Genomic DNA, 25,595 nt, shown 5'->3' with positions numbered 1-25,595 from the left:
CCACATTTCCGAGCATTTGCAAGCTTTCCTGGGCGCCACGTTGCTGTTCACGTTAGCTAACGTGTCAATGCGCGAGGGAATCAGTGGGTCCCTAGCTGCACGTGTTGTGATTGACAGGTTTGGAAGAATGCGTAGGGCGGCAACGATTGACAGGTTTGGAAGAATGCGGAGGGCGGCAACCATAAAAGGAGAGACAATCCTCTCCCCAATTTCAAACACGTCTCTCCGATCGCTTGCTTGCTCAGCAATTAATCAATCGATGACGATGGAGGGTGTGGCATTCCAGCAACTATAAAATGAGAGACACTGCCCTCCCCAATTCAAACACGTCTCTACGATCGCTTGCTTGCTCAGCAATCAATCGATGACGATGGAGGGAGTGGCATTCCAGCAGCAGGCGGTGCCAGAGCTGCTTGTAGGCTTCAGATTTCATCCCACCGACGAGGAACTCATCACCCATTACCTGGAGAAGAAGGTATCCTCCTCCCCTCTGCCTGCCTCAGTTATTGCAGACATTGATCCCTACCAACACGACCCCTGGGATTTACCCGGTAAGTTTTGATTCCTCCATTAAACCTCACTTCACATGGGTATGCCTAATACTTTTATATTTTCTGTTACAGTCCGTGATAATTTCAGATTTTAAACTTCTGCTAACCATTTCTTGTTGCAAATTGATTTCCGGATCCATGGCATTCATAAATGTTTAATTAACCTTTCGAACCCACCCCTGTAATTCATCTGTGTTTCAGCTAAAGCATTTTTCGGGGAGAATGAATGGTATTTCTTCAGTCGGAGGGACCGGGAATATCCCAGCGGAGCGAGGCCAAACAGAGCCGCCGGCTCTGGCTACTGGAAAGCCACGGGATCGGACATACCCATTGATAGTATGTCGGGAAGCACATCGCCGAGAAAAGTGGGCGTGAAGAAATCGGTGGTGTTTTACAAAGGAAAGGCCGGTGAGGGCGTGATGACCAACTGGATCATGCACGAATACTCCCTCGCCGAAACTCTGCCAACCGAGGAAAACGCATCTGCGCCTGTGAGAATTCTTCAAGCTGATATTTTCCCATATTATTAGATAGTATTTCTGAAAATTTAATACAAATTAGAATTAGCAGCAATTTATATAGAAGTATGAATTCATGCTCGCTGCATATATCTTCATCCTTCCTTCGACAAAATCAACTTTCTGTATTTTAAGTTAGTTGATTTCATCCTTACTTCGACAAAGTCGATTTTCTATATTTCTATATTTTAAGTTAGTTGACTTCATCCTTACTTCTATATTTGAAGTTAGTTGACTTCTTCCTTACTTCGACAAAGTTGATTCTCTATATTTGAAGTTAGTGAAAATATAGAGTTACCATAATTCTTTATCAGATCACACATTTTTTTTATCTTTTCCTCACATGCAGATGCAATAAAATTTCTTCCTTTCTATTCTAATTTCTTTTTTATTCATAAATCATTATTCTAATGATTTATGTAAGATTTAACATTTTTATGTTAATCAGTCTTTTATTCCAATGATTTATCTAAGATTTCTTCCTTTCTATTCTAACCCCCTTTTTATTCCAATGATTTATCTAAGATTTAACATTTTTATGCTAATCAACTGATTAGGTTAAGTCTGTTTTATATTTTGAAGCAATATTAAAAAGCTTGGGCAATATTAAAAAGCTTCCTCAATGATTTATTTAAATATTTTGAAGCAATATTAAAAAGCTTGGGCAATGATTTATTTAAGATTTAATATTTTAAGATTTAATATTTTTATTCTAATCACTTAATTAGAATAAGTCTGCCTTATAATTTGAAGCAATATTAAGCCTTATAATTTGAAGCAATATTAAGCCTTATAATTTGAAGCAATATTAAGCCTTACCCTTATAATTTGAAGCAATATTAAAAAGCTCTAGCAACATTAAAAAGCTTCCTCATCCATGATAATTGGAAGCAATATTAAAAAGCTTCCTCATCTATGATAATTGGAAGCAATATTAAAAAGCTTTGGCAATATTAAAAAGCTTTTGGCAATATTAATCCATAATAATTGGAGGCAATATTAAAAAGCTTCCTCATCTATGATAATTGGAAGCAATATTAAAAAGCTTGGGCAATATTAAAAAGCTTTTGGCAATATTAATCCATAATAATTGGAGGCAATATTAAAAAGCTTTGGCAATATTAAAAAGCTTTTGGCAATATTAATCCATGATAACCATGATAATTGGAAGCAATATTAAAAAGCTTTGGCAATATTAAAAAGCTTTTGGCAATATTAAAAAGCTTCCTCATCCATGATGTTTAACATGGTAAATGCTGGGAAGCAATATTAAAAAGCTTTAGCAATATTAAAAAGCTTCCTCATCCATGATGTTGAATTAAAAAGCTTCCTCATCTATGATGTTTAACTTAATCTAGGAGAAGCAATATTAAAAAGCTTTGGCAATATTAAAAAGCTTCCTCATCCATGATGTTTAACTTAATCTTGATGTTTAACTTAATCTAGATTAGATGCTTATTTATAATCTTGATGTTTAACTTAATCTAGATTAAATGCTTATTTATAATCACAATTTGAATTAGGTAAATAGCTGCTTTTATAGACATAATCATAGATTAGATGCTTATTTATAATCACAATTTTAATCATAGATTAGATGCTTATTTATAATCACAATTTGAATTAGGTAAATAGCTGCTTTTATAGACATAATCATGGTTTGAACATGGTAAATGCTTGGAAGCCATATTAAAAAGCTTTAGCAATATTAAAAAGCTTCCTCATTCATGATGTTTAATTAAAAAGCTTCCTCATCCATGATGTTTAACTTAATCTAGGTTAGATGCTTATTTATAATCATAATTTGATGTTTAATTAAAAAGCTTTCTCATCCATGATGTTTAACTTAATCTAGGTTAGATGCTTATTTATAATCACAATTTGAATTAGGTAAATAGCTGCTTTTATAGACATAATCATGGTTTGAACATGGTAAATACTTATAGTTTACGTAAATACCTGCGTTTATATGCTTATAGTTTGCTTTGAATTAGGTAAATACCTGCATTTATAGTCATAATCATGCTTGGAACATGGTAAATACTTGGTTCAAACACTTTACTTTACTTTCTTTATAAGATATATGACTTATAAATTATATAATAATAATATGAGATAGTATTATAATAATAATATGAGATAGTATAATTAAAGATATGATAGAGTGCATTGTTTTTTATAAATTATATAATAATAATATGAGATATTATAATTAATGATATGATAGAGTGTATTGTTTTTTATTTTGAAAATATGACTTATAATTTATAATAATAATATGAGATTGTTTTTTATAAATTATATAATAATAATATGAGATATTATAATTAATGATATGATAGAGTGTATTGTTTTTTATTTTGAAAATATGACTTATAATTTATAATAATAATATGAGATAGTATAATTAATGATATGATAGAGTGTATTGTTTTTTATTTGAAAATATGATTTATAAATATTCGTACTTTTTATATTCGTACTTTTTTATATGATTTATAAATATTTTTAATTTTATAATCATAAATATTTTTAATTTTATAATCATAATTTGAATTAGGTAAATAGCTGCTTTTATAGACATAATCATGGTTTGAACATGGTAAATGCTTGGAAGCAATATTAAAAAGCTTTGGCAATATTAAAAAGTTTCCTCATCCATGATGTTTAACTTATGTTTAACTTAATCTAGGTTAGATGCTTATTTATAATCACAATTTGAATTAGGTAAATAACTGCTTAAAAAGCTTTGGCAATATTAAAAAGCTTCCTCATCCATGATGTTTAACTTAATATAGGTTAGATGCTTATTTATAATCACAATTTGAAATGTTTAACTTATGTTTAACTTAATCTAGGTTAGATGCTTATTTATAATCACAATTTGAATTAGGTAAATAGCTGCTTTTATAGACATAATCATGATTTGAACATGGTAAATTCTTATAGTTTGCTTTGAATTAGGTAAATACCTGCGTTTATATGCTTATAGTTTGCTTTGAATTAGGTAAATACCTGCATTTATAGTCATAATCATGCTTGGAACATGGTAAATACTTGGTTCAAACACTTTACTTTACTTTACTTTCTTACTATGACTTATAAATTATTAAGTTATATAATAATAATATGAGATAGTATAATTAATGATATGATAGAGTGTATTGTTTTTTATTTTGAAAATATGAATTATAAATACTCGTACTTTTTTATATGATTTATAAATACTTTTAATTTTATAATTTGTAAATTTGTAATTTTTTTTAATTCTAAAGAGGAGAGGTTTTTGTAATTCCATAATCAAAAATCAAAAGTGTGTTTGGACTTATAAATACTTGCAATTTTTTAATTCATAAATTTGTAATTTTTTTTTTAATTTTAAAGAGGATAGGTTTCTGTAATTCCATAATCAAAAGTGTGTTTTTTCATAAAATATTTTATTTTAAAATAATTTTAACGTGAAATATTTTATTTTAAAATAATTTGAACCTATTACAATGGGGAGAATATGGTAGAAACTTGCAAATTCTAGAGTATTTGTATATATTTCCAGAATAATAAAAATGGGGGATTTTTCTATATTTCCAAATAATTGAAATTTGCAATCCAGTTAAAATGACCTTCAAAATTGTGTTCTAAATTTAAAGTAGATTAAGCCATCAAAATTGTGTTCTAATTTAAAGTAGATTAAGCCATCAAAATTGTGTTCTAATTTAAAGTAGATTAAGCCATCAAAATTGTGTTCTAATTTAAAGTAGATTAAGCCATCAAAATTGTGTTCTAATTTAAAGTAGATTAAGCCATGGCAGATATAGAATATTTTTATATTTATTATATCTGATGTTGAGAATATAATCATAATATGGTAATGTAACATTTTGCAATCTAGTTAAAATGACCTAAGCCATTGCAGATATAGAATATTTTTATATTTATTATATCTGATGTTGAGAATATAATCATAATATGGTAATGTAACATTTTGCAATCTAGTTAAAATGACCTTCAAAATTGTGTTCTAGTTTAAAGTAGATTAAGCCACCAAATTTGTGTTCTAATTTAAAGTAGATTAAGCCATTGCAGATATAGAATATTTTTATATTTATTATATCTGATGTTGAGAATATAATCATAATATGGTAATGTAACAATATGGTAGTGTAGTAAAAAATATGATAGAGTGTACTGTTTCTGATTTTGAAGATATAATTTATAAATACTTTCATAATGTTTCATGAGGGTTTTTTTAATTTTTTTGGTAATTTCATAGTCAAAAGTAAGTTAGTTAATTTATAATTATCTTTTGGACAATAATTTTTTTTTCATTAAACATTTTTGTTTAAAGTAATTTCAGCCATTGCAAATTTTAGAATATTATAGAAGCTTTTCAACTTTTCAACGCTATTTAAAGTAATTTTAGCCATTGCAAATTCTAGAATAGTATAAAGCTTATAGAAGCTTTTCAACACTATTTAAAGTAATTTCACCTAGAATAGTATAAAGCTTATAGAAGCTTTTCAACACTATTTAAAGTAATTTCACCTGTTGTAAATTCCAGAACATTACTATATTTTTAAAATATACCAAATATTTTGAACATTTATTTTTTAAAATATTTTAAAGTCCAATAAATTATGCAATTCTAACTCTTCTAATATATTTCAAAGTATTCTCAAAATCCAAATAATTCTCAAAATCCAAATAATAAGTTCATTTTGTGTCATATATCTAATATACGATTTCTCATATGCCATTTACAAGGTGGATTTTCTGTTTTAAGTTAGTGAAAAGATAACATCAAATATGGAGGTAAAGTAATTTTAGCCATTGCAAATTCTAGAATAGTATAAAAGCTTATAGAAGCTTTTCAACACTATTTAAAGTAATTTCACCCATTGTAAATTCCAAATCATTACTATATTTTTAAAATATACCAAATATTTTGAACATTTATTTTTTAAAATATTTTAAAGTCCAACAAATTATGCAATTCTAACTCTTCTAATATATTTCAAAGTATTCTCAAAATCCAAATAATAAGTTCATTTTGTGTCAGATATCTAATATACTATTTCTCATATCCCATTTACAAGGTGGATTTTCTGTTTTAAGTTAGTGAAAGATTTTCTGTTTTAAGTTAGTGAAAAGATAACATCAAATATGGAGGGATTATGATTCTTTTTATCGTATTTCTTTTGTTTTTTTTCTACATATAATTTAAAATATCCAGGAATTATGATTCTTTTTATCTTATCTCTTTTATTTTTTCAAACATAACTTAAAAATCTCTTATTTTTTCAAACATAACTTAAAATATCTAGGTAGGATGATTCTTTATCTCATCCTTTTCTGTTTTTTCTTTTCCAAATCTAAATCCAATAGTGAGTATTATAGTTATTTTATAAAATCATATTGTTTTTTCTATAATTCAATAATGAGTATTATAGTTATTCTGGATATTATGATTCTTTTTATCTTATCTCTCTTATTTTTTTCAAACATAACTTAAAAATCTCTTATTTTTTCAAACATAACTTAACATAACTTAAAATATCTAGGTAGGATGATTCTTTATCCCATCCTTTTCTGTTTTTTCTTTTCCAAATCTAAATTCAATAATGAGTATTATAGTTATTTTATAAAATCATATTGTTTTTTCTATAATTCAATAATGAATATTATAGTTATTTTATAAAATCATATTGTTTTTCCTATTCTATGTTTTTATTTTTGTTAAGATTTAACATTTTTATGAGAACAACATTTGATACACTAATGGTTTTGCTAATTATCCCATCCTTTTCTGTTTTTCTTTTCCAAATCTAAATTCAATAATGAGTATTATAGTTATTTTATAAAATCATATTGTTTTTTCTATAATTCAATAATGAGTATTATAGTTATTCTGGATATTATGATTCTTTTTATCTTATCTCTCTTATTTTTTTCAAACATAACTTAAAAATCTCTTATTTTTTCAAATATAACTTAAAATATCTAGGTAGGATGATTCTTTATCCCATCCTTGTCTGTTTTTTCTTTTCCAAATCTAAATTCAATAATGAGTATTATAGTTATTTTATAAAATCATATTGTTTTTTCTATAATTCAATAATGAGTATTATAGTTATTTTTAAAATCATATTGTTTTTCCTATTCCATGTTTTTATTTTTGTTAAGATTTAACATTTTTATGGGAACAACATTTGATACACTAATGGTTTTGCTTCAAATTATAAAGCCTTCTCTTCCCTGATATTTAATTTAGTCTTATGAGATGTATAATTATATAGTTATGATTTAACTATATAATTATGATTTAAATTAAATAAATATTATTTAAACTAAATAAATATTATTTATAAGATGTATAATTGTATAATTATGATTTAAATTATATAAAAATTTGTTTTTATATTAGTAATCATGTTTGTTTTTATAATTTAAATTATGTAAATTTTTTTTTTTATATTAGTAATTATGTTTGTTTTTACATAGTAAATAGTCTAGTTATAATTATGCTTTAAATTAATGTAAATATTTGGTTTTTATATTGGTAATCATGTTTGGCTTAGATATTTTTTTTTAAAGATGATGATATAATAAGGTGTAAAGATAAATACTTTTTTTTATAATAGGATTGAGTGTATCTATCATGATATGATAGAGCTTGTAGTGTATAGTTTTTGTAATTTCATATTATCTTTCTGAATTTTTGGTAGTGTGTAGAGTTTTTTTTGGTAATCGTGTTTGGATTAGATAATTTTTTTTTAAAGATGATGATATAATAAGGTGTAAAGATAAATACTTTTTTTTTATAATAGGATTGAGTGTATCTATCATGATATGATAGAGTTTGTAGTGTATATTTTTTGTAATTTCATATTATTTTTATGATTTTTAAAATATCATATTATTTTTCTGATTTTTAAAATATAATTTACAAATTTATTTAGATTTATTTTGAAATTGAGTTTTTTTAATGGAAGGTTTGTTTCTTAATTTAAAAGATAAATAAATAAATAAATAAAAATTTGTATTTCTTAATTTACAATTGTTTTCACGACAATAAAAAGCTTTTCATTTTTGTTTCAAATTCTAGAATATTCTACAAATTATAAAACATTAATGAAGATTTCCATAATATTTTAGAATCTTCAATTCAATTAAAATGATATTTGAAGTTGTTTTTTAATTTAGCCTACATTACCCTTGCAGAGTCTAGAGTATTTTAGAAATCTATAGGACATAAGCCATTTTCAAAATATTTCAGAATATGTAATCATTTTAAAATGACAATTCCATAATCAAAGGTGTGTGTTAATTTGTTTCTTAATTTATAATGATTTTCTAGTTTTGGACAATAAAAAACTCTCATTTTTGTTTCAAATTTTAAAATATTTTAGAAATTAAGAACATTAGTGAAGATTTCCAAAATATTCCAGAATCTATCTTTAAAGCTGTGTTTTAATTAATGTACACTAGGTCATTGCATAGTCTACAATATTCTAGAAATCTATAAGACATAAATCAAGATTTTCAGAATGGGCAATCACTTCAAAATGAAAATTAATTCCATAATCAAAGGTGTGAATTTATAATTGTTTTCAAGATTTTCAGAACGTGCAATTACTTCAAACTAACAATTAATTCCATAATAGAAGATGTGTGAATTTATAATTGTTTTCCGGAAGAAAAAAAAAAAAAAAAAAATTCTATTTCTTAATTTATAATTGTTTTCAAGATGATAAAAGGTTTCTATTTTTGTTTTAAATTTTAAAAATTACAGAACATTAATGAAATTCTTTTATAATTGTTTTCAAGATAATAAAAAGCTTCTTATTTTTTTCAAATTTTAGAAATTACAAAACATTAATGAAGATTTCCAAAATATTTCTAAATCTGCAATCCCATTAAAGAGTATTTTAGGAATTTATAGTATATGAGTGAAAATTGTCAAAATATTTCAAAATGTGGAACTATTTTAAAATGACTTCTAAAATAACATTATATTTAATCTGTATTTAGAGTATATTTTAAAAATATAAAATAGTTTTCCACTACAGGAAAAAACAAATTATAAAAAAACCTCAAGTAACAAGACAAATTACAAATTATAAAAAAGACTTGAGTAACAGATTTACAGAATATTTCAAAATGTACATTCATCAAAATCATTACCTATTCTGTTTTGGAAATCTAATTGGGTATAATTTCTTACTCTGGAAGTCTAATAAACATAAACATAAGTGACAAATTCTCAAAATCATTACATATTCTGTTTTGGAATCTAATTGGATATAATTTCTTATTCTGAAAATCTAAACATAAGTGACAAATTTTTCAAAATCATTACATATTCTGTTTCCGAAATCTAATTGGATATAGTTTTTTATACTGGAAATCTAATAAACAGAAGTGACAAATTTCCAGAATATTGCAGGGCTAAATGATTACAGATTTTGAACATCTAACAGATTTTCATTCCAAAAACCAAACAACGTTAAAAGTAAACCTGTATTTTCAGTGACCTTAAAAGTAAACCTGTAATTCCAATAAAATTTATAGAATGTTAACCAGAATTAAGTTTTGGGGCTAATTAATTTGCTCTCTCCTTTGTGTCAGTTGGACGATTGTGTGCTGTGCCGATTGTTTCAGAAACTGAATCATTCTCCTCAGATGGTTTTGTGCTCACAGCTGGAGGTCCCGTCGCCGTCAGCTACTAACGTGCAGCACACCGGACAAGCAATGCCAAAATTCGGTCCCTTTTCGAGGGTGCTTCTGAACGAGGGTCCGTCTATGGAGAACTTACCGAGCCATGCCACGTCAGATGCCAACAACGCAGCCGTATCTTCTGCGGAGTCCGCATCCTCGCTGCAGGTAGTTCCCCAACCGCTAAATTCATCGGAGAGCTGCAGCGACTCGTCAATGAATTGGTCTGCGCAAAGCCTACAGGAATTGTCTGGTCGTCGTATAAATATTTTTGACTTTTGTCTCATAAAAATCCGTCGGGAAGAGAGTGGAAGCAACCCTAGTCTTTGAGAACTGTGATGCAGAATTAGCACTCTCGGATTCATTCTTCCTAACAGCAGGGGATTGATTTGCCCACTACTAGAACGAGGACAGGCCTAGCTACTTTGCAAGCATTCCAGGCTAGGCACCTAACTGCGGTTATTCCTCCAACTCCAAGAGGTTATTCTGGGCTAGGCTAAACCTTCGACGCCTTCCACTAGCGGATGAATACTAAACTCAAGATATCCCCTCTGCACGCGGAAAGGAAAAGCGACTCTTCAATGGTATATGCCGAAAATCCTATGTTTGGAGTGACCATGAATACACTGCTGGAGACCCTTCTTTCGTGAGACAGTTGTGATTCCGCTTTGACTAATAGACAGATGGGATACTGAAGAAGACTGACTCTCTTAACTGGCCCAAGGGTTAAGGCTAGATGCACCTCACGCATACGCAACGCCCCTTACGACTGCTCTGCATCTAGGGTTCTGGCTTTCATCGGCGTAACGACTGCTCTTTTCCACTTATACTCGCCAAGGTAAGGTGTTTACTATAAGGAAGAGTCTACGAAAACTCTCTTTGCCACTGCTGTTATCTCTGTCCCCGTCGCTGCTACTCTTACCTCCCTTCCTTGCCTCGGTGTCTTCTACGCGAATACGCTATGCTACCATCAGTATCAAAGCTAAGCGCTCCTAGGCTCGCAGGCAGGGATGGTGGGGAAGAAAGCGCATTGCGTGATTCCTGTGGGGTGAGTAGGATCACTGAAATATTGACTTACGCGGGTCCAACTGACCAAACAAGGAGTAAGCAGCGCACACAGGAAAGTCGGTCCAAGCCGCAATATCCTTCTTGATTGATCCCTAATCTCGAATCGACGAATTCAACGCTTTCGCTTTAGCTTTAGCTCGATCAATAGAACGTCAGTTAGTTTCATATCCCATTTGAATGAACAGACAACAGGAGCCCTCCTTTTCTATAAAAAGGGGGAAGGTTACTGATTGACATGCCAGCGGGGATAGGAGAGAGAAGGCGATTTTCGCTGTCTGCTAGCTAGTGGCATTAGCGTCTGAGGCTGGTGCGAAGGATAGAGCGAAGGCCAGTGGGGAGAGACTTTCTAGACCAGGTATTTAGTACTACTCTAGAATAGGTGAAAGGGTGATTCGCTCGTAAGCCCAACTCAAACTCATTCATAAAGTCTAGCTCGATCGATCACATGTAAGTTGACCCAATAAAAAGCGGAGAATTGCCTCCTTGAGACCCAAAACGCATCCGGGTCTGGGCAAATGAGTTTAGCTACTTTCCGTGTCAGCAGATCATAATAACACGTAAAAAAAGATTACTTCCCTTGTTGCGAAGAGGCCAGCCTACGTTCTGAAAGCGGATTTCAACAGGTGGGAGCGTCTGGGGGCGTCTAGTCTAAGAGGTTGGTTTCGGAAATCCATACCCCTGCTAGCTCAAAGAAGCCTTAGAGAGAGGGATAGATGACATTCATGAATAATCCGATGTTTCCGTATCGGTTTGAGAGTTTAGCTAGTGAGAGGACCTAATTACACTTGACATAGCATGGGCCAGGCTATAAGGCCCGGCTTGAAGCCTGAAATACAGCCAGAAGAGAAGTGTCGGTGGGAAAGAATAATAGGTTCGTAAGGCCGGCAAGACGAACCGATACGCTATGGCATGAATACCCCGCAAACACTTATAGTTAGTTACTATTCAAAGCCGTCCGTAGTAGGTGTTCCAATTTATCATTACCACCCCCGGGTACATAATCTAAGAAGGTCTATTCTGAACTACAATACTGAAAAAACCTTCCACCAGAACTGCAGCATAGCTGGCTGGAAATGCTCACCTGTAGCGATTAGGTTTCTTTCCCACGCGTAGGGCATGTCTACTTTCTTAGCTTACAATGGAAAGGGCATAGATAAATGCTATTAGACTGGAATAACTACCCCCTTTCCCTATTTAATAGCATTTTCAGATCCCTTAGCATCTTCAGACCTTGGCGAGGAATCTCCGAACCTTGGCTTTTTTGGTCGATCATATTCGGGCTTATCCCCCAACCCCAATACCCAAACCTTTCCGTCATAGTCTTTGCCGAGCTTCTTTCATCCGGTACTTAGCCTCAGTTTTGACTCTTCTTCCTTTCCCTACGAAACAGAATAGGGAGAAGTCCTGTTTAGGCTTTAAAGAAGGGCTTAAGGGTTGGTTTAAAGAGAATAAGGGAAAAAACAAAGCTTTCTATTTCACGACTCTTGTTTGGCGCAGGGTTTAGGCAATAGACTTCAAAGACAGGACGGAGTGCTGGGGGTTGAGAGTTGGCAAGTGAAATTGCTTTAGAGAAGAAGTGAGATGTGATAATGAAACGGAAATCTCTTTTATGCGAGAGGGAGCATCAGCATCCGGCGATAGGATACTGGAGAAGGGTTCGATTCCCTTGAACCTTATGTCTGATCCTAACGGGAGATAGCCAAGTGAGAAAGCATACTAAGGTCACTGCCGGTATCCCATGCTATCACCAGAAGGATTTGAAACTAGGATAATGTGCAGAAGGCAGTCTAAGATAGTAGAGCGAGAAAGCGGTCGGGCCCAATGAGCTCTCCAATCGTGCACCGAAATGGAGCCGGAGAGACGGGAACCTCAGATCGTCTAAGCTCTCTTATTACACGAACTTCTGCTCCTTCTCATGATTAGGGGGGATAACATCTTATACTATGGCATTCAATAGGGTACCCCAACTAAATGAGAAGCAAAAGAGATTAAGTAACCCTTCTTCCTTCCCCTCTGAACTTATCTTCTTCACTTCTTTGTTTCACTAGATGGAACTCAAAAGCGTAAACTCAACTCGAACCTCTAGAGAGTGGGAATCAAACGCTTAGAGCTTGCCTTCTCTCTGTCCTTTTCCTTGCCCTACGCGGGACAAGCAAATGCTTTCCTTTCTTTTCGGGAATATAAGGACGCTTCTGCATTTCGGTGTTCTCGTCAATAGAGGAGTTGGCTATCGTGGTATGAGGTTCGCGGACGGCGATCACACTTCTTCCTTGGGTATAAGTGGGAGTAAGGTCTGTAGAATCTTTCCCGCTAGGTCCCTTTCTCTTTCTTCCTTAGTTCCTTTAGATTCTCCTTTTCAAGTAAAGTCAGAACCTCTAGCAAAAGAGATTAACGCGCGGGTTACTATCACCTTGCTTACTCTAGCCTTTGAAAGCTTCTTCTTCCCATACTCTATCCAGGGGTTTTAGCTATGGCTTACTTGCTTGCATGGGAGATAGGGGTTGCTTACTGTCCCATTACTTACGATCATCCCTGGGAACTTTGAACTGAAACTGATGACTGACTCGAACGAGAGTATAGATAGAAAAAGGGGTACGATAGCAGGCTGACTGACTCACTGGTTAGAGCGTAGGGCTGACTTGATAGATGGTTTATCCCAATCCTATCCTTACTCTTAGGATCCCCTTCCTTACCTTACTTGAGAGAGCGTTTTACTAACTACTGGAAAAGAGGGTAGGTAGGGAACGAGGCTAACTCCTACAACTCAAAGGCAGGGTTTGCTTGCCCATACAGCACGAGGGAATGACTACAACGCTGACTCTAGAACCTGACTTGACTTATGAATATGAAAGATCCTGGGGACTGAGCGCGCTTCCTCTATTTATCCCGTGGCAAAAGAACCCTCCTTACTTCTACAAGGCATACTTACGCTTACTTTGCAACTTCTGGCACCTTCTCGCCTTACTTGATAGCACGTGGGAATGACTAGCTCTTGCTACAGAACTAGCACTTGGGAGTAAGAAACTTATGTTAGCTCTATCCGCAGGGTTTGAGGGCACTGAGCTTATTCGTCAGCGCAGGGCTAGGTTTGAATCACCTTCCCTACTCCTCCAAGGCTCATAGGCTTACTTACTACTGGCTTAAAAGACAACCTTCCCCGTGGGAGAAAGAACCTAGCTTACTTTATTGAACTTCCCTGACCCTTTCTTAATATAGAATATCCCCTTGGACTGAATGAGTCACTAGCTTACTTGATTAGTTGCTTAGCTGGCTTTCTTCTCCTAGCACCAGGGGCACTCCTAAAAGGCATGGGCAAAGGGGAATGACTGACTATAGCACCAGCACTTTCATTAGAATTTCCTTTACCCTTACTTCTATCCCAATCTCATAGTACTTTCTTCAATGAACTGACTATAAGATAAGGGCTGCATTGAAAAAGGAGGAAGAAAGATTCTTCAATCGACCTGGAAAGAAAATCCTGGTCCTTGTCCTTTCGAACCTGAACTAACGTCCCACCCTCTCCAACTCAGTAGAGCTCCCCTAGCCTTCCCCCTATTCAGTCTCAGTCCTAAAGCCCTCTCTTCTCTTGGGGCACTAAAGAAGCGCATCTCGCACCTCAGCAAATGTACAAAAGGGACCGCTGTCTGCAAACCCGTGGCATTTTCCTCCCCTTTCCTTCTGGGGGCACTTCCTTATTCCCTTCATCTACTTCTATTTAAGCTTTGCTTCCCTTCTTCCTTGGAGTTGGTGGAGTCAGTGATAAGCACTCTTTCTTCTATTCTAGACTTACCAATCTTGGCTAGCTTCTTCTCTGGCGCTAAGCCCTTGATCTGACTACTCTACACCTTTGGCTAATAGAATCAATCATTCTTCACCCTGCCAATCTTCTTCTTTAAGACAGATCGCTTACCTCAGTCAGCGGGCAGCCTAGTCGAAGTGACCTCTGAGTACATATACTATACTCATACCCATCTTACGAGACGGATGTCTTCATCCTATCTTGCTTGCTTTCACGGCGAACGACCGGCTTTGACCGGGAACCAATATACCAAGAACCAAGGAAGGGGAGTGGGTGGTCCAACGGAACGGCGGAAAGGAAGGACTGGAAAAAGCAGATAGGAGTGCTTGGGCCTTTTCAAGTAGCCGTAAAACGCAAATGCCCTCTCCTCTCCTCTCCCTTATGGTCGAGCACCTAAAGGTCCTCTCCCTATGGTCGAGCCTGCTTACGCATCCTTATCAGTCGAGCCCCCTAAAGGGTGCGTTAGCACACTCGACTGTCAAGGCCGCCATCGACGGAGTCACTCACTATTCATATGGTGAGGGTCCTCTCCTTAACAGTCGAGCCTGCTTACGCATCCTTAACAGTCGAGCCTGCCTCCGCATCCTCTCGATGGCCCTTATGGTCGAGTACCTAAAGGTCCTATGGTCGAGCGCCTCCGGTCCTTATCAGTCGAGTCACTAACGTACCTGGGCATGGTGGTAGTTAGTTATATATGAGCATGTGGTTTCACAAGATTGCTACTCGGCGAAGGCAGAATGACATATCTCGAATGACGTAATTACGTATATAATGAATGCCGACCAAGACAATAAGTGACTGCCCCTCCTCTCCTCTCCTCTCCCTCTCCTCTCCCTCTCCTTAACAGTCGAGCACCTAAAGGTCCTTATGGTCGAGCACCTAAAGGTTCAATTTACTTATTGGGTGGGGGGGCTATGGTCGAGCCTGCTTACGCATCCTTAACAGTCGAGCACCTAAAGGTCCTTATGGTCGAGCACCTAAAGGTGATGGCGGCCTTAACAGTCGAGCCTGCTTACGCATCCTCTCCCTTGGGGTCGAGTACCTAAAGGTCCTTATCAGTCGAGCCCCCTAAAGGGTGCGTTAGCACACTCGACTGTCAAGGCCGCCATCGACGGAGTCACTCACTATTCATATGGTGAGGGTGCGTAAGCACACTCGACTGTCCAGGAGAGGGTTTTAACGCTCACTCATCATATGGGTGAGGACCCTTACTTCTTCATAGGGACGGAGTCACTCACTATTCATATGGTGAGGGGTCACTCATTATTCATATGGTGAGGGTCCTCTCCTTATCAGTCGAGCCTGCTTATGCATCCTCTCCTCTCCCTCTCCTCTCCTTATCAGTCGAGCCCCCTAAAGGGTCCTCTCCTTATCAGTCGAGCCTGCTTACGCATCCTCTCCTCTCCCTCTCCTCTCCTTATCAGTCGAGCCCCCTAAAGGGTCCTCTCCTTAACAGTCGAGCCTGCTTACGCATCCTTAACAGTCGAGCACCTAAAGGTCCTAATGGTCGAGCCCCCTAAAGGGTGCGTTAGCACACTCGACTGTCAAGGCCGCCATCGACGGAGTCACTCACTATTCATATGGTGAGGGTCCTCTCCTTAACAGTCGAGCCTGCTTACGCATCCTTATCAGTCGAGTCACTAACGTACCTAATTGATAGCCCGGTGAAATGGTGGTAGTTATATATGAGCATATGGTAGTTTAGGTAGAGATAGAGATGTGCACCTCGGCGAGATGGCGTAATGACATATATAATTCATGCATAATGACATAGAGAATATATGCTTTGGCGGAGGTTTTCACATCTTTCCCTCAATTTACTTATTGGGTGGGGGGGGCTTTTGGTCGAGCACCTAAAGGTCCTATTATAGCATTTTCAAGACCCTTTAGGGGGCTCGACTGATAAGGAGAGGAGGCGGAGGTTTTGAAGCGTAATGACATATATTGGGACTTGGGAGCACTTGAACCTATTTCTATATTTAGAAATACTAATGAATGATATGTACAACCCTATTTAGGATTGACAAATAGGCACAGTGAAGGGCCCCTTTGCTTGGTTACATCAATCCATCTCGGCTTAGCTGTTGCTTACTCACTCCCTAGGTGATGCCTCGTTCTAGTAGTGGGCAAATCAATCCCCTGTTGTTAGGAAGAATGAATCCGAGAGTGCTAATTCTGCAACTGCATGTGGAAAATCCGGTGCTAGTCTTAGTAAGAATCCCCTGCGCATTCATCTGACTCTATCAATTCCCCTTTTGAATGGACATCGACCTCCTTAGATTAGATTCAAGTAAGGGCATTGGAGCTCTTTGATGTTGATGCTTGAGAAGAACCTGTGGCACTGACCTGACTTTCGGAATAGTCCAATACGGACACAACCGGAGACCTGGGATATTATTGATTGATACCCGTCGATTGAGAGAAGGTCCGGAGGGTCTTGCGCTTCCTAGTGCAAGGAGAGAGATTTATGACTGATCATTATATATGTCATTTCATACATGACCAGAGAGATGTGAGTGAGAGAAGGTCCGGATGGAAGAAGTTCACAATTCGATCTCTCAAAATAGCATAATGACATATATAATATATGCATGATCTGCTAAAGCGTAATTACCTATCTCATTCAGGCAGGGAGATCGTCATGAATTCGATCATGACCGTAATGACATATATAATATATGAATATGAAGGCTGCCGGCATTCGAAAGAAGGTGCGTGAGGCAGATACTTTACCCCCTACCTTTTCTCCCCCCTCGAGCTGCATTGCATGGGCCGGACCCTCTCTATGATGTTGGAGGTGTTGGACTCGAGTCGGTTGAAGTCCAAGTAATAATCTCATATAATAAGAATGGATCTAGCATTTTAGAATGAAATAACCATAATTGCATAATGACATATATAATATATGCATGATCTGCTAAAGCGTAATTACCTATCTCATTCAGGCAAAGCGATCGTCATGAATTCGATCATGACCATAATTACATATATAATATCTCGAATTACTCACATAACTCATTGACCACGGTGACCGAGAGTCCCAAAAGCTCTCGCATCGAACAACCATGTCGGTGATAAAAACCGCAACCTCAGTGGGCGCATAAGGATAAGTCGAATGGCGTACAATCAAAAGGTTGGCACGGCGGGATAAGCCCGTGCACGCAAAGGAATAAGAGGATATACTCCAAACCTGCTGCTCGAGGGAAGCAGCCCGTAAAAGGATAAATCATCCCTCTCGCGGAAAGGGCTTTCGCGAAGACTTCGGCAACCCGAGCGGGCTCTGAAGAAAACAGTTGGGGAGGATCGTCCTCCTCGGTCAGGAAAGGGAACAATCTACCACTACTTATGAAAAAAACAAAAAAGACAGGTTTATTGGTGGGCAGACCCAATTCTCACTCACATCACCGCTCCTGTCCACAGCCATCGCAAGTGGTAAGGTGGGTAGAACCCCTTGACTTCTATTAGTTCAACTATTGATTTCTCTTACGGAATGAGATTGGCACGACTCTGTTAGCTTGATCCTTCTTCTTTTTTTATTGAGGGGGTGCAACCTTACACCCATAGGTCCTAGCTGGCTGGCTAACTAATCTCCGTGCCTTTCTCCACCTCCAATATGCTAAGGATTACTCGTCCTTGTCCTTACTGGGTGAGCAATCCTACTTCAATATATCTCGTGTCACCCGCTTGCTTGCATACTTTCATCCGTTTTCCATTATTAGGCTCTAATTCCGCCTCTTCCATGGGTACGCTGGTAGACCTCTTCCCATCATCCGGTGGTGATACGTCCTGCCTACAGGCATACAGTGAAAAGTCTTTCCATAGGATGGCAGATTTAGGGTAAGGGTGGACGTATCCTCGATGGGTGCACGATTCTGATTCTTCCGATTCTGATTCTGAGTCCGATTCTGATTCTGAGTCCGATTCGGATTCTGAGTCAGATTCTGATTCTTCTTCAGATTCTTCAAATTCAGGGGCGGAGCCACTCACTATTCCGATGGTGAGGGCTTTCAGAGGGAGTATGGGTCGGCTCCGTTCCTCCGGTACTACGTTCTTCGGAACTACGCCGCGGCTCGACATCCCGCAACACTCATTATGACAGCGGAACCATTCTAGGCCAGGCGGGATTGCCTCGCCGACCTTATGGTTACAGCCAAAGCCAAAGCCACTAACTCTGGGTTCAACCTTCCTGCATGTGACAGTCTCCCATAACCGATAAGGATGGGAGAGGACCCTTCAGGCCCGGGGATGAGCAACAGACTTGACTTATAAAGGATCTAAGGCTTGTCCTCCCGGATATCAACGAGGCCTAAGGTGAACTTATTTTTTAACCGGGTGCACGAACCAAATGGAAGGGCGGAGGCGAATCATTTGGGTACGGACCGTGGGATTGAATGGGAAAGAAATATACAAACTCCCACGGCAGGGGTTCGATTTGGTTTCGTGCGAAAACCCTAAGATCTAAGAAAGAGGACCGGTAGGGTGAGGGTGAGCTTGCCGAACTCTCGACAACGGAGAGGTTACGAGGTCGAGGAGAGGAAGCGAAAGCTGGCTCGACCAACGGGAGAAGTACTCACTATGGCGGCGGTTTAGGACTTTCTCCCTTGCCCGATGCGGACAAGCGACTACGTTCCTACGAGATTGGCCATTTTACGGGCGGTTTGAACATCTTTCGATGGCGGCCTCCGTCGAGAGTTCGCTTGCTCACCCTAGAAAGATTGGCCATTTTACGTTGGCGGCGGTTTTGGAATATTGAGCAACGCCCCCACCCAAAACCAAAAGGTAGGGCAATTGAAATGCATAATTACATATATAATGAATGCTTGGAATCTCCCTCATTCATCCAGCGAGAACGTCATGACATATATCATTTCCGACCAAGCCAAGAAGTAAGAGGCTGCCAGTCATTCATGAGATATATTATATATGTAATTACGCTCTCTCGAATCCAATCACCGAGGCCCGGTAGGCCCCTCCCCCAAAAGAGAGGACCGACAGGGTGCGTAGCACGCTCGACTAATAAGGCCGCCATCGGCTCGACTGATAAGGATGCGTAAGCAGGCTCGACTGATAAGGAGAGGACCTCACCATATGAATAGTGAGTGACTCCGTCCCTTTAGGTGCTCGACCAAAAGCACTATTTACCCACCCACCCCAATCCCCAGGATGCGGAGCACGCTTTTTTAGTTACTTATTTGAGAGGCCCAATAAGCATCAAGGTCCCGGAGGGGCTTGCGCTTCCTAGTGCAAGGAAGGCAGGGTGAGGTACGTTAGTGACTCGACTTATGGGAGAGGTACGAACGCTCGACTAATAAGGCCGCCATCGCCGCCATCGATTTCTCGCTCGACCATAAGGTCCGGAGGTACTCACTATTCATATGGTGAGGGCCGCCATCAGGGTGAGGACGTCTCGATGCGATTCTCACGTAGAGAAAGGAAGGAGTAAGGGGAATGGCGCACCTCAAACCGGTACTACCTCACCCACCTCCCAGACTGACAACCACAGCATGAAAGACACTACCTGACTAGCGTGAATGCCACTTCGGAAGGTTACAAGTGGGACTACTTCTCTACTCTACCTTATGGCTAGTACCTTACGGAGAGCTTACTAAGGCAATACGTAAAGCAAGTAGAATGGATAGAGACTACTACAGTCTTCTTTAGAGCTAGTACTCTTATTGCTCAGACCTACCGGAAGGAGTCCACATAGTATAGTGAGTAGTATGGCCTAAGACCTTATGGAAGTCCATATGGCTAGTACACTTCTTGGAAATATGGAATGGAATAAAATGACATCTATGATCTGGATTATTCCCCTTGTTGATGCCCCATTGGATATAACTTAGGAGTAATATACCCCATTGGATTGGATTAGTACAAAGCCTTACTACTAGCCCATAGAGGAGAGACTGCCTTAGGTATAAGATAGAGAGCTTTAGCTCTAGCCATTGATGCAAGTATCACGTATATATGCAGTATCATATGTTGTATATATCCCAACATAAAGGCTTTCACGTATTTGAACTAATAAAGGGGACTTTGGTGGGAAAAAACCTACATGGATAAGTTGGGTAATCGGGGTGCCTCTCACACTGGGGACTATACTCCTCCCTCTGGCCTATCCTATATGGCAGCATCAGCAGAAGATTCCGTATTCTATCCGTGCCTACTTGGTTGGGTTGGGTGAACCTCACTATCTCCATTTGCTGGTGGGAACTTGGCTCAACAACCTCCCCTCTCTGAATAGCTCTATAGTCCCTTATCCCTGAGGTGTCTGGTCTCTATTTGTTGGTGCCTTGGTGGACTTGGTTGGCTAAAGAGGAGAGGCTGGTCAGGGTGGAAAAGTGTATATGCTCATTAGGATATGCTAATTAGTATATGGGTGGGTGCTAAGGATCACCTACCTCTTTAAAATGGCAAAGTGAAACCTCACACTCGTAACCTCGTATGAGCCCCTCCGGTCGTAGAGATGCAACGTCGTATAGTGACAAACATGTACAATGTCTTAATGACGGCATCCCGGCTTAGAGAAACCTCATGAAATGGAATTCTTACTCAATAATCAAATCCATATTGATTAGTTTTCCCCATGCCTTAAGCTGTAGTCCACGACAAGAAGCCTTAAGAGAATACATTGACTCCTGGCATCAAGTACCAGCATTGAGTGGTGAAGGTTAGTGGGGTATCGTGGCCCTATCCTTCCTCTCGGCCAGTGGTGAGGTTGTCCTCTATTCAACGCCTATCTCGTGTGGCTTCCGTCTGTTGCCCCGAAAGTGCAAGAAAGCAAGCAATCAACTCTTCAAACGGTGTATCGAGAACAGTTCACACGTCTCGAACTGGGCATGGTGGGTGGGTGTCACTACGCTCCGATGAATGTCTGATTCAGGAAAGTTCCAAGCGAACTTGGCGCCTGGTCCGAATTTGTTGGCTATGTGGGGTGGCCCCTCTTCCTCCTTCCCTTCCTTCAACCTCAAAGCAATCGACAGCATCTTGCTGCCCCTAGGTAAACGACATGAAAAAAAGGGCATAGTGTTCAGTAAGAATCAAATCCATTTATGTGCCCCGATGTTGTGGTGGTTTTCCCATAAAAAGCAAAATGAAGTTTTGACAATTGAGAAAGGTATTGTATTGAGCAGGTTTTCCTGATCTCCACACCACAATATGTTGATCTCTATGTTGATCTCTCGTTTATGGATTTCACGTGGATTATTCCCCTTGATTCCCCATTGGATTAGTCCCGTTGGCTTATTGAATGAATTCGAGCAAGCTCTCCTGTTGTATTCCTTAAGCAAGGGAGACTGCTAGAAGAAGGAAGCGAGCAGGCAAGGAAGACAAGCATACCAGCATGAAGCCAAGCTGCTTATCAGAGTGAGGGGAACTTGTTCGGCGAAGCCAGAAGCACTTATATAGAGTACTGATTATCCCGTAATGATGTATATACAGAATGCCCTAAGCAAGAGCAAGGGATACCAACACGCTTTAGGGCTAGCCAGACACATAGGTAGAATATGCCTTTGTTCCTAGGATCGATCGACCACAGCACAGCACCTCACGCTAGTTGTTCACAAATCCAGTACGCAAGTAGCTCTAAGCAAGGAAGAAAAGCATACCTCCTGTATGCAATGCAATCCATACTTTATTCCTGAACTAGTCTGAGGGAGACCAGAGAAGAGAGTCAGACCTATTGGCAGCTGTTGTCTGAACCAATCCCAGCTGCCCCCGTAACTTAAGCCAGGCCAGGGAGCGATAAGCCAGGCAGTGACTCTGATTATAAAGTCTTCATCTTTAGAAACCATACCCCCTAAGCAATGGAGTTATTATCAATAAAGCAGGAGAGCGAGCAGGGGAGCTATTACGATTATTTCTTTATTTATTAACTAGCCAAAGCAATGGAGGGACTCTACTCAGCTAATGCAGCCAGATGAATGCGAGGGTAATTTATTGCAGCAAGACCAAAGCCCCTCGTCCAGCTAGTGAAACCAAAGAACGAAGTAGCTCGAGAAAAGGGATAAGAATAAAAGCAATAGCAATAGAGTAAGGTAAGGCAGGCAAGCTTAAGAGTTCTAAATACTATGTGCATATATATAAATACAGACAGCTTCAAAGGGTAACTTGTTGCGGAAGACATATAGTTAATTCATGATAGTAGTCAGTAAGGGCTAGCTCTAAGTGATAGTAGTCCGGTAGGTAAGAAAGCTTTAGTGACCGATCCACTGAGCTCAGTAGCTTCCTCGAGTTAGTAGTCTTTCTTATTGTCCCTATCCCTGCGGGTAGAGTGAGCTCCCGATCCATAAGCATGCAAGCGAGTAAGCTGGGGAGACCTACCTTACGAATCCAACAGCGGAGAAAGTAAGAAAGCTTATAAAGACAGCCCTCGGCAAGGAAGAAGGGAGACGACTATCAGACTTAATGCTTGTAGTTATTCTTAAGTAATCATTATTAGAAATACAATGCCCGCTTAATGCGAGCAAGGAAGACCTACTTTGGTCGAGACGGGCTTAACGCCCTCCTCTCGCTCGTAACCTCGGCCGAGTCCCTCACCTCTTTGGGAAGGTGAGCAATAAATCCCTCACCATCGGTTGGACTTCTCAGCTTGGTTACTTGACTGGGCGGGAACAGTCATTGTCGGGAGATCATCGATAGCCGCCGGTCAGTGCCATACGAGATATGTCATTCTGCCTTCGCAGAGCAGCAATATCTGTGGCCCTTCCCACTTTGAGGTTCTGGGTGGGCGAATAGATAGGAAATGCTTGAATGAACTACCCTTTCACTTTGATTAAGTTCCCTACCTACTCTCACAGCCAGCATTGTTGTTTTCCCTGCCGACTAGAACAGCCAGCCAAGAATGGTGGTGGGAGGTGCATATCCTACTATCCCCATCATGCTCACTAAACCCTGAATGTTGTGCAGAAGTCCGTAGCCCCTACCCATCATGCTTACTAAAACCTGCATGCAATCGTGCCCGGGAAGTCTGCACTGCTAACGCGAAATATAAGTCTGGAGCGCTAACGTGAAAGAACGGAACTTGCTGGAGTGCGCTGGAGATAGAAAGAGAGTTACCACTGGAGGAGCATAGGGCGAGATAGTGACTGCTGGAGCGTAGAGCTCGCTGGAGATAGTGACCGCAGTCCGCGTTGTAAAGAAACCCGCGTTTACACCCTACGAAACTCAGCAGACCAACCCTGGCTGGACTGGACCGAAGAGCTAAAGCAGACCAACCCCACCCGATACACCAAGCATGCATGCATCCTGCCTTGCTAAGACACCTGGGAGCTTGCATTGCTATCACTTACCTACCTGCTTGCTATAACTTACCTGCTTGCTATAACCTCCCTACCTACTCTCACAGCCAGCAAGGCTATCTTACAATGGATTTGATCGACGAAATCACTGATCGAATAGTTCATAGTGGGACCTAGCGAAGCGAGCCCACTGAAGTAAGTGTCAGACCTTATTTATGCGCCCCCGCCCGCGACTTGACCGTGGTAAAGTCTCAGCCCCCAACAGAAAGGTTCATTGGAAAAACACTTTGGAAATAAAGTGGTTCAACGTTGTTTCCCCGTGGTTCTGCGTTTCATGGTGGGCTTGAGTTCCCTCACTGACTAACGGTGAAGTAAGCACACCATCCGCGGAATGTGTATCAATGAAGATAGAATGGATTCTACTCCATTATCATCTAACGGGGCAGCCTTGTGGCTGTTTGATCTCACTGATGATTGGTCCAGGGGCATACCCAGGGACGATATCTAGGGTGCTCCCCTAGGGGCCTCCTGCTGTGTGCACTTTGAGGCGTGAAAGCACTCTCTCATCGAGGATTCTGAAATGGAACAGCCCCGTTACTCGCGTGTAGGCCCGGAATGAAATGGACTCGTAGGAGGCTTTACCTATCCACTATATTCGCTTCAGGTGCCAGGTTAAATAGAGAGTTGGCTCAGAACGATCCACTGTCTCGCGGCTTCAAGTTCTTAGACACCAGGTAGCCTGGCCCCCTATAAGTATTGTATTTATCTTACAGAAGTGGTTTTATCATCGACGATCATGGGAGTGAGTGGAGCCCATGAACGGAATCAGACCGATCGATGTGTCGAAACAGGCGAATGCTCGTACTTGGATCCGCATCCTACTTCTATTATTTATGGTATGGTGTAGCGCGCACTCCCCTATCCCTTTATCCGGTAAGGGATAAATCCTGTACGGAGGACGGAGATGAGACGGAGGACGGAGATGGAGATTTATTTCAATATAGGTAGATTATACCTTTTGTTGAAAATACGATATAATTAGGCCATTCTAGAGCCTTCCTGATTCTAGCTACCTTCGGTAGTTGGAGTTCGGTGCAGTTGGAGCAAGGGGTGCCTCCTTAATTAGGTTACTGGGAAGTAGACAGTTGGAGCAAGGGGTGCCTCCTTAATTAGGTTACTGGAAGTATACAGTTGGAGCAAGGGGTGCCTCCTTAATTAGGTTATTGGAGTAGAAGACAGTTTGAGCAAGGGGTGCCTCCTTAATTAGGTTATTGGAGTAGAAGACAGTTGGAGCGTACATGGCCTTATAATTTGACCTATTGCTGAGTAGAAGATTAAAATTTGATCTATAGCAACATAGAATCCAATTTTATGAGGTAACCCAGATGTTAGAATGTCATGGTTCAAATCGGCTTGACCCTTCCAAACTGAGGTAGCCACAAAATACGATGTTGAAATATTATGTGGTCCGAGGGGAGCTTTAAATGACACCCAACCACACGGCTGTCCAAATGAGTTAAACTATACCGTAGGTTATCCATATTCTCCTTACTGTTTAAGCATTATGTTAGGATGTAAAGATTAATCAGCAGCTTGACCCTTCTAACGGAGGTTGCCACAATTGCTTTTACTGACTGTAATGTGGTCCCGAGGGAGCTGCCATTACACCCAACCACACGGCTGTCCAAATACTTAAAATTGACCAGAT

The 25,595-nt window shown here is 38.8% G+C and overlaps 1 protein-coding gene across 2 annotated transcripts in view; it reads left to right on the top strand.

The window, feature by feature from the left end:
* Nucleotides 1-212: 212 nt before the first annotated feature.
* LOC149169604 (NAC domain-containing protein 18-like) overlaps nucleotides 213-25,595 on the top strand; it is a 51,996-nt gene continuing 26,613 nt past the window's right edge. Inside the window, exons 1-3 of one of the 2 annotated variants that reach the window (XM_089428744.1) lie at nucleotides 213-551; nucleotides 753-1,042; nucleotides 9,695-10,137. In XM_089428744.1, coding sequence (XP_089284870.1) covers nucleotides 365-551; nucleotides 753-1,042; nucleotides 9,695-10,111 — 894 coding nt within the window. In that variant the 5' untranslated portion in view covers nucleotides 213-364 and the 3' untranslated portion in view covers nucleotides 10,112-10,137. Of the gene's footprint in view, nucleotides 552-752; nucleotides 1,043-9,694; nucleotides 10,138-25,595 lie in introns of those variants that run through there. The other variant, XM_089428745.1, reaches the window with a different exon arrangement.

This window comes from Pinus tabuliformis, chromosome 4_2 (assembly GCF_031772625.1).
Source record: "Pinus tabuliformis cultivar Carrire ecotype Pingquan chromosome 4_2, CPIR1, whole genome shotgun sequence".
Lineage (NCBI taxonomy): Eukaryota > Viridiplantae > Streptophyta > Pinopsida > Pinales > Pinaceae > Pinus > Pinus tabuliformis.
Note: the sequence above shows the minus strand (reverse complement) of the source record. Positions and strands in the feature narration are given on the sequence as shown.